The sequence below is a fragment of the Danio rerio genome, chromosome 5, assembly GCF_052040795.2.
Source record: "Danio rerio strain M-AB ecotype USA chromosome 5, GRCz13ab, whole genome shotgun sequence".
Lineage (NCBI taxonomy): Eukaryota > Metazoa > Chordata > Actinopteri > Cypriniformes > Danionidae > Danio > Danio rerio.
Genome location: NC_141025.1, coordinates 72,549,357 through 72,565,591, shown reverse-complemented (window position 1 = coordinate 72,565,591; position 16,235 = coordinate 72,549,357). Strand labels below are relative to the sequence as shown.

Genomic DNA, 16,235 nt, shown 5'->3' with positions numbered 1-16,235 from the left:
TCTTAGTACTGGGTTCTGGCTGGAAGGGCATCTGCTGCGTAAAACATATGCTAGAATAGTTGGCAGTTCATTCCACTGTGGTGACCCCTGATAAAAATGAATTTCTTTTTGAAACAGAGGTAGAAATCAGCTGAAATACTAATATTCTACTGCTGCTGTGGTTTGCCTGTTTTAAGTATGTGGCGTCTCACTCTATTAGTTTAATTAAGCTAATTTAAAGTATAGTATTACCTTAAGTCTCTTAAAAATACCAGAGGATGTGACCTTTTTATAACGGTGCACTCTCTGCTACAATATGTGCTGCAAATTCTGAAAAAGTTGAAGTCATTTGACTATTAGCCTAGTAAAATCATTCATGTATTTTCAGTAAAATGTTATTCTAGCTAGATTTTCAGTGCTTATTTGAGAGAATGTGGAGATTTGTTGTTGAAACACTCAAAAGCTGAGTCAGGTTACCACAGCATAACAACAAGGTGTTCGGCCTGCAGCAGACCACTAGCACTTCATGCTATGAAGACCATTTTGGTTCTTTTTAAACAGTGTCTTATGGTGGCCAGATGGCAAGTGGGCTGCTTTGCTTATTTTAAAGCATGGTGAAATGTGAATTATTGGCTGAAGCCATGTGTTTTCTGTACCATGGCCTTGTCGTCTAACTTCATGTGTTATATTTAAGTGCTGACTGTTGCATTGCAATAATATGGGTTCATTTTCATTTGGTTTCCATTAGCTTTTAAAGAGTTTAGTGCGTAATGCGCCACACACTACCCAACTACATCTTTTACCAGTTAAACAACCTTGTCTGAGTGCAACTGCTGGGTGAAGGCTGGAAAATGGTGTCATCATTGTTGCCTTTGAGCATTTGGTGGTCTTGGGCTTAAGCCTAGTTTATAAAATCCTTTGAAAAGGCATTACAGGCCGGTGGGTTTCTTTGGACGTGCGATGCTTACACACTTTTTCCCTTGTAGTTAAAGAAGCCAGGTCACAAGCCAGAGGGTGAGAGGACACACAGTGTATATATATATATATATATATATATATATATATATATATATATATATATATATATATATATATATATATACATACAAATAACGGCAACTTTAGAATGCGAAAGTAAAACCTGAAGTCTGGACATTTTAGGAGATTCAGAAACTTCCATCGAATGCATTTTGGCGGAAAAGGTGCGTCTCAGTGGGTTTGCAGTGCACGTGAGAATTTCTGTATGAGTGACAGATCGCACACACATAGAACCAGCAGTAGGAAACGTGCAGAGCGAGAGAAGATTTTTTTTTTTTTTGAGATGGCTGTCAAATTGATGCTGATTCAGGCTTCTGGATGGGATGAAATTAAGTTTGCTATTGCGCCATCCAGTGGACACATTTGGAACAGCAGTATATTTATTAAAAAAATTCAGCTCACAGAATCATCTCGCGGGCCGCATTAAATTCGTTTGCGGGCCTGATACTGCCCTCGGGCCGTACGTTTGACATCCCTGGTCTAGGGGGTCGAATCGAGATTGCAATCTTTTTTTGATTAATTGTGCAGCTCTACTAACTATATTCTGATTGTAAACAGAGTTTAAAACTATTCTCATTTCATCGCAAGTTTTCTGTCTGGCTTAAAGATGTTCTGTGCATGCACATGATCAATTGTGCGTTATGAAAGCGACTTGATATTGGCTTGAAAGTCTGCCTACCTCATTTAATAGCAGTATGCAGTGGGTTATGGCTATTATATACAGTAACAGTGAAACCCAGAACTCTTTTCCAACAACAAACAACAACCAGATGTGCTGTTCAGTATGGCTGTCACACAGACGACACTGTGCATTTTCAGAAGAGATCCCCCTCAAGCTACTACTATAAAAGGCCTTGTTTCCTTCTTTTCTAATCTTTTCATTCCTTCTCGGAGGAAAGAGAGATTGCTTTCATTCAGGATATTTGCCACGTGGAAGAGAATGAGTCCGAGGCTCAGTAGAGCTCTTTTCTACTCTCTCTGGTGCTCCAAAATGACCATATTAATGTCATTCATATCAAAGTACACATTATCTCCTGGTTTATTATGTTGATTTTACTCCTTAGAACCCTAATGGTTATAGCGATGTTGAGTGAGAGCGCTCAGTTTATTGCACAAAAACTACATGAGTCAATATAGTCATGTTTATTTGGAGTTTCTGAAAAGCTTAGGCCTTTAAATTATCGTTTATTAGCGAGTGTTCCTTTCAAAATGAGTAGAAACAGGATGTCTGCAAACATCCTAGCAGCATCGGGTTATGTTTGAGCATGTGGGATCTTGCCAGGTCTACAGGTGGTGTGAACATTGCCAGGAATTGTCTTGCAGTATTTATTTGTAAGCAGCGTTTTCCATTCGCTCGAAGTTCTTCTCTTTATGTGCACACCACTTGGATGGCAGCCTACACATTTTTTCACTAATGGAAGGCAAAGTCCAACTCTTGCTGCTACGTTATATCAAGGATAATGTAATGAGTAAAGTGCTTTTCTGAAAATGCCAGACATTTGTGATCAAGATAGAAGAGAGATACTAATATAAAGACCTAAGTTTTTTTTATTATTATTTTAGTGTAATTTATGCCACATGCAGATGAAATGCTGGATAAACAGTTTCATTCATTTTCCTTAGGCTTAGTCCCAACCACCAACTATTCCAGCATATGTTTCACACAGCGGATGCCCTTCCAGCTGCAATCCAGTATTGGGAAACACCTATACACTCTCACATTCATACACTATGGCCAATTTTGTTTATCCAATTCACCTATAGCGCATCTCTTTGGACTTGTTGGGGAAACCGGAGCACCAGAAGAAAACCCACGCCAACATGGGGAGAATATGCAAACTCCACACAGAAATGCCATCTGGCCCAGTCTGGACTCGAACCAGCGACCTTCTTGCTGTGAGGCGACAGTGCTAACCACTGACCCACCATGCCACCATATCCAATTTCATTCATTCATTCCTTTTTCTTCGGCTTAGTTCCTTATTTATCAGAAGTCACCACAGTGGAATGAACCGCCAACTATTCCGTCATATGTCTTACGCAGCGGATGCACTTCCAGCCGCAACCCAGTACTGGGACACCAAGCAGCAACCTCCCGCTTTCCCTCAGGAAGCCAATATGGAAGTAACTGGCAGCTAGCTTTCTGCAACTCTCACATGGTCGCCCACTGAAGCTAAGCAGGGCTGTGCCCGGTCAGTACCTGGATGGGAGACCACATGGGAAAGCTAGGTTGCTGCCGGAAGAGGTGTTAGTGAGGCCAGCAGGGGGCGGCCAACCTGCAGTCTGTGTGGTTCCTAATGCCCCAGTATAGTGACAGGGACGCTATACTGCTCAGTGAGCACCGTCTTTCAGATGAGACGTTAAACCGAGGTCCCGACTCTCTGTGGTCGTTAAAGATCCCAGGATGTCCTTCGAAAAAGAGTAGGGGTTTAACCCCGGCGTCCTGGCCAAATCTGCCCACTGGCCTCTGTCCATCATAGCCTCCTAACCCTCCCCATATTCAATTGGCTTCATCACTGTCTTCTCTCCACCAATCAGCTGGTGTGTGGTGTGCAGTCTGGCGCAAAATGGCTGCCGTCGCGTCATCCAGGTGGCCAACTTTACAGCAGAAAAAACACAGCCTGGTACAAAAAAAAATTTGGTTAATACAGTTAATATTACCCTTCATCACAACTGTGAGGGGGGTGAATTTTTTTTAGAACTCATCTGTTTCCTATATATTAAGTTATATTAAGTTTGCATAATTAAGGGCGTGGCCACTTGAGTGACAGCTAGGTCTCGTTGGTCGCCGTCACATCACCTCAGCTGAATCCTGCAGATTAGCCACTGAACTCGGCATATTTATCGTATTTCTGTGTTGTTTTATGTGGCTTTACACAGTCAACTGCCTTTTGGACTTGTTTCCTACAATTATTAGATATCATGGCATGCTGAGTTCACTTAATTGTGCTTACAAACCATTCACGTGGCCTCCGTTTCCCATGTGAGTAAAAAGTTATATACTTATATACCATCTCTATACATGTATTTGTTTTATTTAAGATCATTTATCGTTTATATTTATATTTAGAGCTGTAATGCACTCCAGAATCTGTCAGATTGATTAGCTGTAGGCTCTAGAACAGTCATCTGAAGCGTTGTCATACAGTGTTATGCTGGATTTCATCAATAGTCTTGCATTAACTAACACAGACTATATCTGAAGTGTTTGGAAGTAATTTGCGTTTTCCTCCTGTTGAAAAAAGGCATAAGAACAATGTTTAGTGGCTCAATGTATTACTACAGTATTTTTAAAAGTCTAAACACTTTATTGATATAGTGTACAACCAAGCACAAGTGGTCAGAATACAAACGAGTCACAGGTGATAAAGTATTAAGCGTTCTCCCAAAGTAAAATGTGTCTAAGCCAGGTCCAAGCAAAATGCCAACAGTGTCTGTAGCTCCGCTCACTCTCCGCCTCTTTGCCCTTGTTTGGTATCTCGCCATGGGTGTGATGACGCGCGAACAAAATGTCGATGCGCCTACTTGTGGCTGCTTTTGCGCTCTTTAGAAACCTATGGGTGACGTCACGGACACTACGTCCATATATTTTACAGTCTATGGGAAACACCCACACACTCTTAAATTCACACACACTCATGCACTACGGCCAATTTAGCTCATCCTATTCACTTATAGTGCATGTATTTGGACTGTGGGGGAAACCGGAGCACCTGGAGGAAAATTGGCTAAAATTGACTTAGTGGCCACTTAACAGTAGATGTGTTTCCATAATTGTTTAAGTACATCAGATTAGATTCAAATTCACTAATAATTAGACTGTATGAGCATCTTGGCATTTCCGTTCAGCATTCTTTGTGTCACAGCACATCCTACAATGCGCATAATACCAATAGGTGGATGGAAACAGAGCCACTGCCTTCATCCAGTAAGGGGATTACTGTCTTGTTTGAGAGCTCTTTCAGTGTCAGCAGGTAGATATTTAACACTAAATGAACCTTTTTGTCATGATTTTCCCTCTCTTCTACTCTTTCAGGGACCACCAGGACCTCCGGGCCAGCCAGGATTACCGGGAAAGAGAGGTCCCCGGGTAAGTGTGTCACAATCTTTCACTTACTTTCTCATGTCTATTCTTCTTAGCCCTGGCTTAAGTGATCTAAGTATCCACTTCAGTCTGCCTAATATTTCTCTGCATCTTTTGTCTGCCAGATGTGGATTTAAAGGTGATGAAATTGGCATTTGGACATTGCTCATCACTGGCAGTTACGCAGTAAACCACTGTTTCAGTTTCAATATCACTCTAATAGTTACAGCAATTTTACTAGTAAACCAGAATAACATGTCTGGGGACTCAGAAGGGCTTAAAACATTTTAAAGTAAGCTATTGGTTTAATAGTCCATGTGTTTAAAATATTTCATAGAATTTATGCCTGTATGTATTTTTAGTGGGTCTTAGGAACATGGAACTAATAGTAGTCTATGATTAATGGCTGAGCTTAGTTACCACTAAACCCTTACGACCCATATCTGAGTCTAAAACCTGTACATTTACATTTAGTCATTTAGCAGATGCTTTTGTCCAAATCTAATTACAATTGAGGAGGCATTCAGCGATTCAACAAGAAGAGGCAATACACACAAGAAGTGCTAGTTATACAAAGTAACCTGTTTGTAGAATTTAGTGCTAGAGTAGGAGTGTTTTTTTAGAGGGAGGGAGAAAAAGTGAAACAAACAAATTGACAAAACATTAAAATATAATTATGATGAAAAACCAAAAACTGAATTCAACCTCCAGACTAAACTTCAATGTTATTCGGCCCTAAACAGAACCACACAGCTGGCAAATTATTTATCATTAAAACAATTAAAAGAAAAACACGTCCTTTCTAAATATCGCCTCTGTGATCATGACCTAGAAATAGAAAAGGGCAGACATTAAAAATCCTGGACGCCTAAAGAACAGAGATTATGTAAACAGTGTGACACAAACCAAATAGAGGATGAAACACACCTCCTTCTGTTTTGCCCCACATACACCACGACTAGAAAAATATTTTTTCACCTATTTGAAACATTGACTAATTCATTTATTAATTTAAATGTCTCAGAAAAACTTTACCATGTAGAGAGGATGAATTGACATATAGACTAGCTGTAAAATATGTATTATTATTATTATTATTATTATTATTGTTGTTGTTGTTGTTGTTGTTATATTTATCAAATGTTTTCTGTCTTTTTTGTTATTTCTTATCTGCTGTATTATTATTTTATTTATTTATTTATTTATTTATTTATTTATTTATTTATTTATTTATTTATTTATTTATTTATTTATTTATTTATTTATTCATTTATTGTTTTGATTTTTTTTATGTCATGCCAATAAAGCAACTTGAACTTGAAAACTTAAGAGAAAGTGCTTTTACAGGTGAGGATGTTATTCACTGGGGTTCAGGTGTTCCCAGAAGAGATTGCTTTGTAGCTGTCCTTTGAAGGATACCAGTGACTCCACAGGCTGAGTGGGAAGATCATTCCACCAGTGTGGAACATTAAATGAAAAGGTTTTGGAAAGTGACTAGGCCCACTCCAATTCTACCCCTACCTCTTCCCAATTCTCTTTAGCTTGAAGGCGTAGGGCTAAGGGGAAAGGCTAGATACACTTTGAAACAGAGATCTTTCAGGACTACACTCAAAACCAAGTGGTACGAACATTTCCCAGAATACATAGGCTTTATTTATCAGGGGTCGCCACAGCGGAATGAATTGCCAACGATTCCGGATTATATTTTACACAGAGGATGCCCTTCCAGCTGCAACTCAGTACTGGGAAACACCCATACACACTAATTCACATACACACTCATGCACTATGGCCAATTCATCCGTTTCGTTTTACCCAATTCACCTATAGCGCATGTCTTTGGACTGTGGGAGGAAAGCAAAGCAAACCCACGTGAACATGAGGAGAACATGCAAACTCCACACAGAAATGCCGAGTCGCTGACTCGAATGAGCAACCTTCTTGCTATGAGGCGACAGTGGTAACCACTGAGCCACCATCCCACCCCCTCTCTAAACACGACAACGACAAAAAGAGTCGTTTTGAGGCGTTGCGCTACGCTGTTTAAATAGCAAATGCATTAGCGCTCATATGTGCGCCCATAGGCGTTCTGGTCTAAAAAGGAAGGCGTTCTAAGGCGCACGGCTGGCGCGTTGCTATTTTGAGAAACCATAATAGATTTTTCATTAGACCAAAACTAACCCGGTCTAAACTCCTGCGCAGAGTTGCGCCTCGCTTACGCACTGCTTAATACACACAAGATAGCAATAGGCAAATATCTTTACATATGAAAACATTTAAAAATTAAGGATATATATAGGATATAATAAGAATAGATATAGAATATAAATATAAAGGATTAAAATATTACAAAACATATTACTTTCTAGCCTACATAAATATGAAAAATCACTGCTTTATATCTTCTTCATCTTGGGAGGCTTTTTCAGTTCATTTAAAACAATTTGCTTTTGTATATGTTATTATTATTCGCAGTATTATTTATTATATCCATATTTATATTTGTTTTATTAAAAACAAGCTTAGATTTGGCCACCTGCAGGTTTTAGACCATATGGGGCACAGCATGTGTTTTAGGATATAACTCAGGTTTTTGAGCACATTTTGTTATTATTATTCATTTATTCATTTGCTGGAAATTAGAACTGAATTTAGAAATAGTTTTGAAACGAATATTTGCGCTTAACAAACAAAAGTATTTATTTATAGACTAATTGATGTCTGTGCGTAAAGGTTTCCCTATCCAAGAGCGAATGTGAAAGTAGTTCCATTATGTCTCATTCTCACGCAGTAGATGCTCTGTTTAACAGTTTTCTGTTAAAAAACTGTTAACTGTTTGCTTGTGAAATGCTCATTTTTTCCACTTAGACTTACTTTGCGTCCTGTAAATAGCGAATGCGCTCTTGGCGCGACGCAGCTTACTCTTAAAGGGAATGGGAGATGAGACTCTAATTGGTTTATTCTCAAAACACACCTATAACTCATTAAGAAAATAAACTCAACCCTTTTAGACCATGCGCCAAGGCAGATTTCCCGTCCTTAAATTAGCAAAAACGTGTCCTGACACGCCCTGAAAGCATTTGCGCCCTGCGTTTTGCGCTCTGCACATAGACCGTCAAAATAGACCCCTAAACTTTACTTTGGTCGAAACAGGATGTTTTAGTTAACTCTACTAAACTAGAATTACTCCAATTAAAACTAAATCCAAATGTAAAAATGAAACAGAAATGTAAAAAAAAATAACAATAATAAAAGGTAAACTGAAATGTACAGTAAATGTAAAAATAATGGTGAAATAAAAATGCAAAACTACAAAAACCCTGTAACTCAGTGAGATCTGTCTTTGTTACAAACTGATCAGCAGGATGAGTAAGATGCTTGTAGAAATGGCTCTGTTTCCTCAGTGAGGTTGTAATTGAGAGTGAAAGAAAGAGCGAGACAATGAGATACTGTATCAGTTAGTCAGAGATTCAAAGAGACTTCCCTGGGTGGAAATCTAGATGTTTTGTGTGTAAGATACCTGCCCTGGCCTATGCGTCTGCCCTTTAGAGAGGCCCCTGAAGGCTGGACTATGGGAACTCAATCTGTGGAGCTAAAGAAAGGACCCTTTGTAGCAGTCTTATTAAGGCATTTAAAGCCTCACCGGTGCTCACTGGATCTTAAGCTCTCCAGATTGGATGGTCAGGAGCCTTGGGATCCCATACCATTGCACTAAATGCAACAAAGTACCAAGAATATTCCATAAGACACCTGGAGCCTCAAGTATCAACGCTGCGTATGCACAAAAACTTTGCGTACGCACAAAAACTTTGCGTACGCCAGATTTCATGCTCATGTTTGGTCCAAGCCAACTTCACGTATGGCGTACATGCATTTCTGGTGTGTGTTTGTTGTTTTTCCATTGGCGACTCCTAGAGCCAATTTGTTAAATTGCACACTACAAAGTATCTTTGAGCCGTGCATTAGCAGCTCTATGGGACGGGATCATCCGCATGTCTAGCATGTTTATAAGGTTTCCATACCATGCAGTTGACCAGCCAAACATTAAAGTGCAACTTGCAGCGATTGCCGGTTTTCCTAATGTAATCAGAGCGATTGACTGCACGCACATTGCTATAAAGTTAGAGTTCATGCTAGAGTTCATGCTTGAGCGTGTCAGAACATGTTGCCATGCGCTTTATGAGCTACACCCCTCACGCTGATATAGACACTACAAAATTTTACACCTTTACATCGGACCATTTCTTTTTTAATTCACTCAAAGTGCGATGTTCAGACCCAACTGCATTAACTGCATCAGCTAAACTCTCCCACTCTATTTTTTCTTTTGTTACTAATTCCAGAGGACAAATTTGCAAATAACACCGTTTTTTTCTGTTCGACCTCCGAAAGGAGCCCCTCCAATTCACATTCTGTTCAAAGTTTCTCTTTTTGCGTGCTTTTGCCATTGCTTTTTCATTTGGTTTTGTCAAAGTAGAGTCATTACCATATTTATTAGGGGGAGGAAGCAGGGAGGGGTTGTGCGCTCATGCATATTCGCTCAGTTTTACGTTAATTCGGACCAGAGGCCACTGTCGACTGACTGTTTGACTGACCGAATGTTTGACTGACTGTGCGACCGATCGACCCACCCTCCTCCTTCCCTAAACCCAACCAATTTTATTGATTGACCCGCCCACCCACTTTCCTAAACCCATTCAAAATTTTTTAAAAGCAGTCCAAAAAAAGAAAAGCCCTCGTCTGATTTTTATTACGTTTTACCACATTTTCATCCTGTTATTTACTTGTTTATTTTATTCTTTGGCTTCAGTTTTTGTCTTACTTGCTTTCTGGAATCGTTCTTCACTACACTCGAACCCCGCCGTCATGGTCAACTCTTCTCTGCGTCTCAAGTCCACCGATGAACATGGCGAGCTAATCGGACAAACTAGTTACAGCGGCCAGCTGGTCATACTGCCCCATGGCGTTTGTTTTTAAAATAAAATGCAGACATACTTTCCTCTGGCTACATAATTCACGATCTCCAGAAACGTAAATAGGGCTACGTTATGTTGAAAGAATCGCGAGGCAGCCGGCACAGTGACTCAGTGGTCAGCACTGCTGTCGAAATATTTGAAAAAGCAAACAAAATAACAGGAGGGCTAACAAAGTTGACTTCAACTGTGAATCCTAAAATTGAATCTCTAAAAAAATAAAATAAATTTGGAACAAAAACTGACAACCTCCCTTGAAATTATTCCTATTTTGCTGCCAAATGATACGCGAGGTTGACAAAGATTTAAAAATACAAAGCAAGAGCCAAGAGTCAATGCTAAGCCTACTTGTCAAGGCAGCGCTGTTATTTATATATGACCCACCTGGGGTTCACTATGAGTGGGGCTCTTATTCATCGCTCATCCTGCTGAGCGCACACAAACCGCCCATATGGAGACACTTACAAGAAGCTCATGTACAGATTTCCACTTTGCTTTTTTTACGTCTGGTCAGGTTTTGCACATGTGGCGGTGGTTAGTGATCAGAAGAGATTGAGAGAGGAGTATCAAGAAAGCTATCAGGTTACATATTGGTTAATCTCTCGCGCTCCCTTTCAGTCCACCAGCAGGCACTGGTGTGGGCAGACGCACGTGGTGGTTGTCACTTTCTGCCTCATATATTTGAGAATGGCTGATTTATGGTGGAGTTCCCTGACCTGGCTCAAAGGAGGCCCCTGTTAATGTTTACCCACGCTCTTGAGGGAATATTTTTGCCGGGCCTTGCTTCTTGAAAATGTTTAAAGTGAGGGTTTTTTAGCATTGGCAATGCAAAGAACTGGATTGTACACTCAACAAAAATATAAGCGATTTATTTATGCTCACATTTTTCTTGAGCTGAACTCAAAGATGTCAAACTATTTCTATATACACAAAAGATACATTTTTCTCAAAAATCGTTCACACAATTTTATAAATATGTGTTAAACCTAGTTCACATTCATAAAATTTGATGCATCATGATTCTTCATTCATTCTTTCTTTAATTTTCCTTTGGATTCATTATTATTTCAGAGGTCGCCACAGTGGAATGAAGCACCAACTATTCCACACTCATTCACACACACAAAAACTCATACACCATGGCCAATTTAGTTAATCAATTCTCCTATAGCGCATGTCTTTGGACTGTGGGGGAAACCGGAGCATCAGGAGGAAACCCACACTAACATTGGTAGAACATGCAAACTCCACACTGAAATGCCAACTGGCCCAGTCGGGGCTCAAACCAGCGACCTTCTTGCTGTGAGGTGACAGTGCTAACCACTGAGCCCTTGTGCTACCCTATTAATATACCCTATTCAGCAATATTAATTAATTACATGTATTTACTTTATGGTTAGAATGTGGATTGGGGTTAAAATGTAGATTTGGTTTAAGGCTTGTTACATGTAATTATGCATAATTCATTGTAAGTACTATAGTAAGTGCATGGGACATATGCAGGGCCAGACGGAATCTGCGGACATTTTTTGCTATTTCTGCTGAGAATTTTGGTAAAAATCTGCGGATTTGTGCGGAATTATTTTGGGAGTATCCAGCGGAGTATCATAATTAAACCCTTAATATATTAAATAAAAAGTAATAAATTACTGAATAAAAACTGAATAAATTCAGATTTACACATTTACTCAAGTTAAAAAACAGAATTAATAATGGGCTAAAAATCTGCAGAAATCTGCAAAAAATCTGCTGAAATTCTGCGGAATTCTGCACGCGCAGATTCCGTGTGGGCCTAGACATATGTGACTATGTCACCTTAAATGAAAGTGTTACCCAAACAATCCTCAAATTCATATCTGAGAATGACTTAGCTGAGAAAATTCTGGGTAATTGGTTGTAATTAATTTTCCCATTATGAAACACAGGGCGAACAACTCCACAGTGTTTCTTTCTACACAAATTCTGACCTCCAGTCCTTTTAAGAGCCACTAAACGTGCTGAAATAAGGTTGCGCCAATAAACTGTAAACAGTATTTCATTTGTGATTAATCTTTGTGTATATTTTCTAGAGATCTTGGTTGGCAGTAATTCATCAAATGATGATTAAATGATAGAGAAGAGTTATAACCTGCGTAACTAGTGTATAAACAAAAATGAAATATGGTGGAGCACACTTTAGGCAATTTTAAAGTGCTGTTGAAGTGTCTGGATACTGTACAGTCCCACTAAAATAGGCCAGATTGTGGTCTTGAATCCTTCACTACTTACTTAAAAGTGCTGTATGTAAGTTTTGACTCTTCTAAAGCATAAAAATACCACAATATGGTTGCAGATATTTAAGAAACATGCTAAGTCAACATTCTTGTTTATCTGAAATACAATGCTAAAGTCAGATATTCTGCTTTGAAAATATGCATTATATGCCGAAATTTCTATCTTTGTTTTGGTCATTTAACCCGCATAATGCCAGTTTAGCCAATTATATTTCAGCACCCCTGGTTGCCTTTGTGGAAAACAGAGTATTTGATTCATTCAGTCAAGAAGACTCTCAAAGTATGCGTCTTTGACTGAAATGCAACAGTGGCAGACTGCGAAATGAGACACAGATTCAGAGTTCCACATGAGTGGATTATTAGTTAGCCTATTATATAAATATTAAGAATTTAAACATTATGTGAGCAGGTTACACGGTAACCCGTGTTCTAACAACACACTGTGTATTGAGATTTGCAGTGATAAGCAATTTGGTGGTTTGCAGAAATTTAAACACAGCCCTTCAGAAGCACAGAATAGTGCACTCACTGCACTTCAATCATCTAATTAATACATATTAAACCTCTTTAACATTATTAAATGTACATGATGAATCACTGATATGTGTTGGCTTTAAGTCACTGTTACGTGTAAATAAAGGTCAGAGAGGATCCAAGTGCAAGTGAAAAATGTTTATTATATCTGACAATAGACCAGAAAGTGCCAGGCTAGAGGGACGCAGAACTCAGGGCAGGAACAGAACAGGGAAACCAGATCCAGATTCTCCTCAGGGCCTAAGCACATACAACACACACACATGAGCGATATTAACGAACTGCCACAGACACACAAAAAGCGTCGCTCAGATATAGGCTGCTTAAAGCAGAAGTATAAATCAGCCCATAGTCAGGCACGCTCCTGTTTATGTCGGCAATCTGGCAACCTGCACTTGCGTGTGTTTTGAAACAGGAGTGCAGGTGTCAAATTTACAAACTATATCTTTAAGATAATTGAGAATTGCATCATGCAGATTACATTCACCACACTTTTAGTGCTTATATTCATAATTGGTGCATATGAAAATAAACATCAGCAGTCAGTTATACTTTAATTAAAAAGTGAGTAAAAGTTTTGCACAAAAAGTGACGAGTTGACTTTACTTAAGAACTGTTAAGTTGACTTAATTTGTATAATTATGTAGAAAGTCAATCTACTTAAAAACTTAAAGGCAGTTTTTACAATTAACTATGATTACAGTCAACTAATTGATTTTTACAGTGCATTAACAAAATATGTCACAACAACAATCAATCAATCAATCAATCAATCCATCAATCCATCAATCCATCAATCAATCAATCAATCAATCAATCAATCAATCAATCAAAACACTATCTTCCATAAAATATTAAAAATGTTTAAACAAATGTGTGTTTTTTTGTTTGTTTGTTTAAAAGAGTGATAAATTGCAGTGTATATATAAACAGAAGCAGTATCTGGCTGTATTTATGTTAGCAATTTTTACTTAATTAACTTGACCTTAATGCAGTGATGAATCTGCAGTGGCAGCTCAGTGAATACCTCAAAAGCATGTGCATGTGGATGCATTTATAGATCTAAAACAAAAAGTCGTAAAAAAGAAAAAAAAAAAGAGAATGGAATAAAAATCACATTAAGTCAGGGCAATTAATCAATAGACTTATAGGGGAGCTTTTTTTAACTTTAGTCCTTTAAAGTTGCCTGTCAGAATCGTAGAAAAGCAGCTTAGTTCAAGTTAAGGAACAGAGAAATGTTTAAATACCTCATACGCGTTTTATTATTCTGGCGCTTGTGAGAAGTACGTAAGTAGCACAGTTTGCCCAAGGCATACATTCAGAAAATTGTCCTCCACTTAACAAGAAAGTGTTGTGTGTTAAAAGGTACTTCTGGCATATGCTTTGGCATAAAACATATGGACATGGTTTACTTCATTAGCTCACTTTTCCAGCGGTGACCAGGGGGCTTGAGGAGAAAGAGAACGAGAAGGACAGCTGACTTATATGCTCTTTTAACAAAGCAGACCAAATGGAAGTGATCTTAAACAACAAACTGCAAAACCCAATGGCCATCATGAAGATGTGATAACTGATACTGATGTTACACTCAATAGTTTTATGTTCAATCCACCTAAATTTGTAAAAACTGAGTTAAATTATTTCCTTCATGTTGTCCCAACAAAAATCAGTTGCGTGGAACCCAGCATTTTTGTTCTAACGCAAATCGATTTAGATATCTTAAAGGTGCAGTATGTAAGTTTGACACCCAGTGGTTGAACTAGGTATTGCACTTCTATTTCAAAATACATTTTCACATGGCTCCTCCTCTGACGAGTCCACGCAAGCGCAGGTTGCCAGATAGACGACACCAATAGGACGGTGCCTGACTATCAAGCCTAAATGCTGATTTAGTGCTGATTTACGTTGTGTTCTAAATAAAAGCAATGCCAAAAGATAAAAGGAACATATTACAAGACGTTCTTGTCCCAACCAACACCTGAAATTTATATTTTAGAAGCGGCTTCTATTTTTTGCAGCTGAACAACACAAAACTCTGAGCGTTAATGTGGTGCTTGATAGCATCTATTAAGCTGACAGAAGTGATTGCCACGTGCTTAAAAAACGTTCAAGTTCTTGATTGTTTATTTTTGCAAATTTTTTCTTTGTATATTTACTTTTCTCACGTGCCCCACTCCTTTGCGTCCTTGCCTTTTTATTGGCCCTTTCTTGTTTGGCAAGAGGAAAAACAATAATGTGGGTCAAAGCCTGCGAGTGACCCAGCTTAAGTGTCCTGTAGTGATTGCACAGTAACTATGGAGCAGACAGCACACAAATACAAGTGAACATGTGTTGTTTTGCAGGGACCCTCTGGTCCGCATGGAAAACCAGGACCCCCAGGGACTCCTGGACCTAAGGTATGTACTACTGAGAACAGTTATGGGATACTTTTGTGGTTGTCATTGCAGTGTGGTCGGAACAAAGGGACCAATTGCTTGTTTTATTTGTTTTATTTTTATTTGTTTTGTTTTGTTTTTATTATCCCAATACCTCAGACAGACCAAATCTGAGAATTGAACTGAGAACAAACAAAACAAAAATGCATTTTCAGATTTCAATTAAAGATTACAAGGGCAGGCTAGTTTTTAATGACATGCACAGATGAATTGTTTACAACAAAACAATGTGAGCTAACAATATCATATGGTTAGTTTTGATTTCACTTAAGGCAACGGCTTTACTCACTGTAAGTAAAGTAACTAATCCCATAATAATGTCCTCATGAAATGCAGGTCTTGAACGTATTAGTGAGTTAAACATATACATGAGCTTTGATCTACTCAGTGGCTTCTAATTACGAGCCATATGTACTTTAAGTATACACTACCTGAGAAAAGTCGTAGTTCCTATCCAAGTTTTAGGAACAACAAATAATAACTTGACTTCTAGTTGATCATTTGGTATCAGAAGTGGCTTATATGAAAGGCAAAGGCCTCTAGATTACGCTTATTTGACCAAAATAAAGTATGATCATGCATTGATTTTTAGTTATTCAATTAGTACAGTAAGATCTGACTTTCCTTAGACAAAAGTCACTTAACAGAAATGATGTCCAGTATAGAATATAAAGTCATGCTGCAGTGGAAACATTATCTAGATTCTTTGGATTCTTCTTCAATGCCTCCTTCATCTTCCCCTAGACATGCTCAATAATGTTCATGTCTGGTGACTGGGCTATCCAATCCTGGAGCACCTTGACCTTCTTTGCTTTCAGTAGATTTGATGTGGAGGCTGAAGTATGAGAAGGAGCACTATCCTGCTGAAGAATTTCCCTCTCCTGTGGTCTGTGCAGATCAGGCCCGGCGCTACGGGGGG

The 16,235-nt window shown here is 38.7% G+C and overlaps 1 protein-coding gene across 10 annotated transcripts in view; it reads left to right on the top strand.

Moving 5' to 3' along the window:
* Positions 1-16,235, top strand: part of col27a1b (collagen, type XXVII, alpha 1b) — a 152,800-nt gene that overhangs the window by 19,983 nt on the left and 116,582 nt on the right. For all 10 annotated transcript variants that reach the window (XR_015490326.1, XR_015490327.1, XR_015490329.1 and 7 more), the window contains 2 exon segments: positions 5,054-5,107; positions 15,224-15,277. Coding sequence is in view for 2 of the 10 variants with exons in the window: in NM_001080575.1 (NP_001074044.1) it covers positions 5,054-5,107; positions 15,224-15,277 (108 nt within the window). In the remaining 8 variants the exon portion in view is untranslated.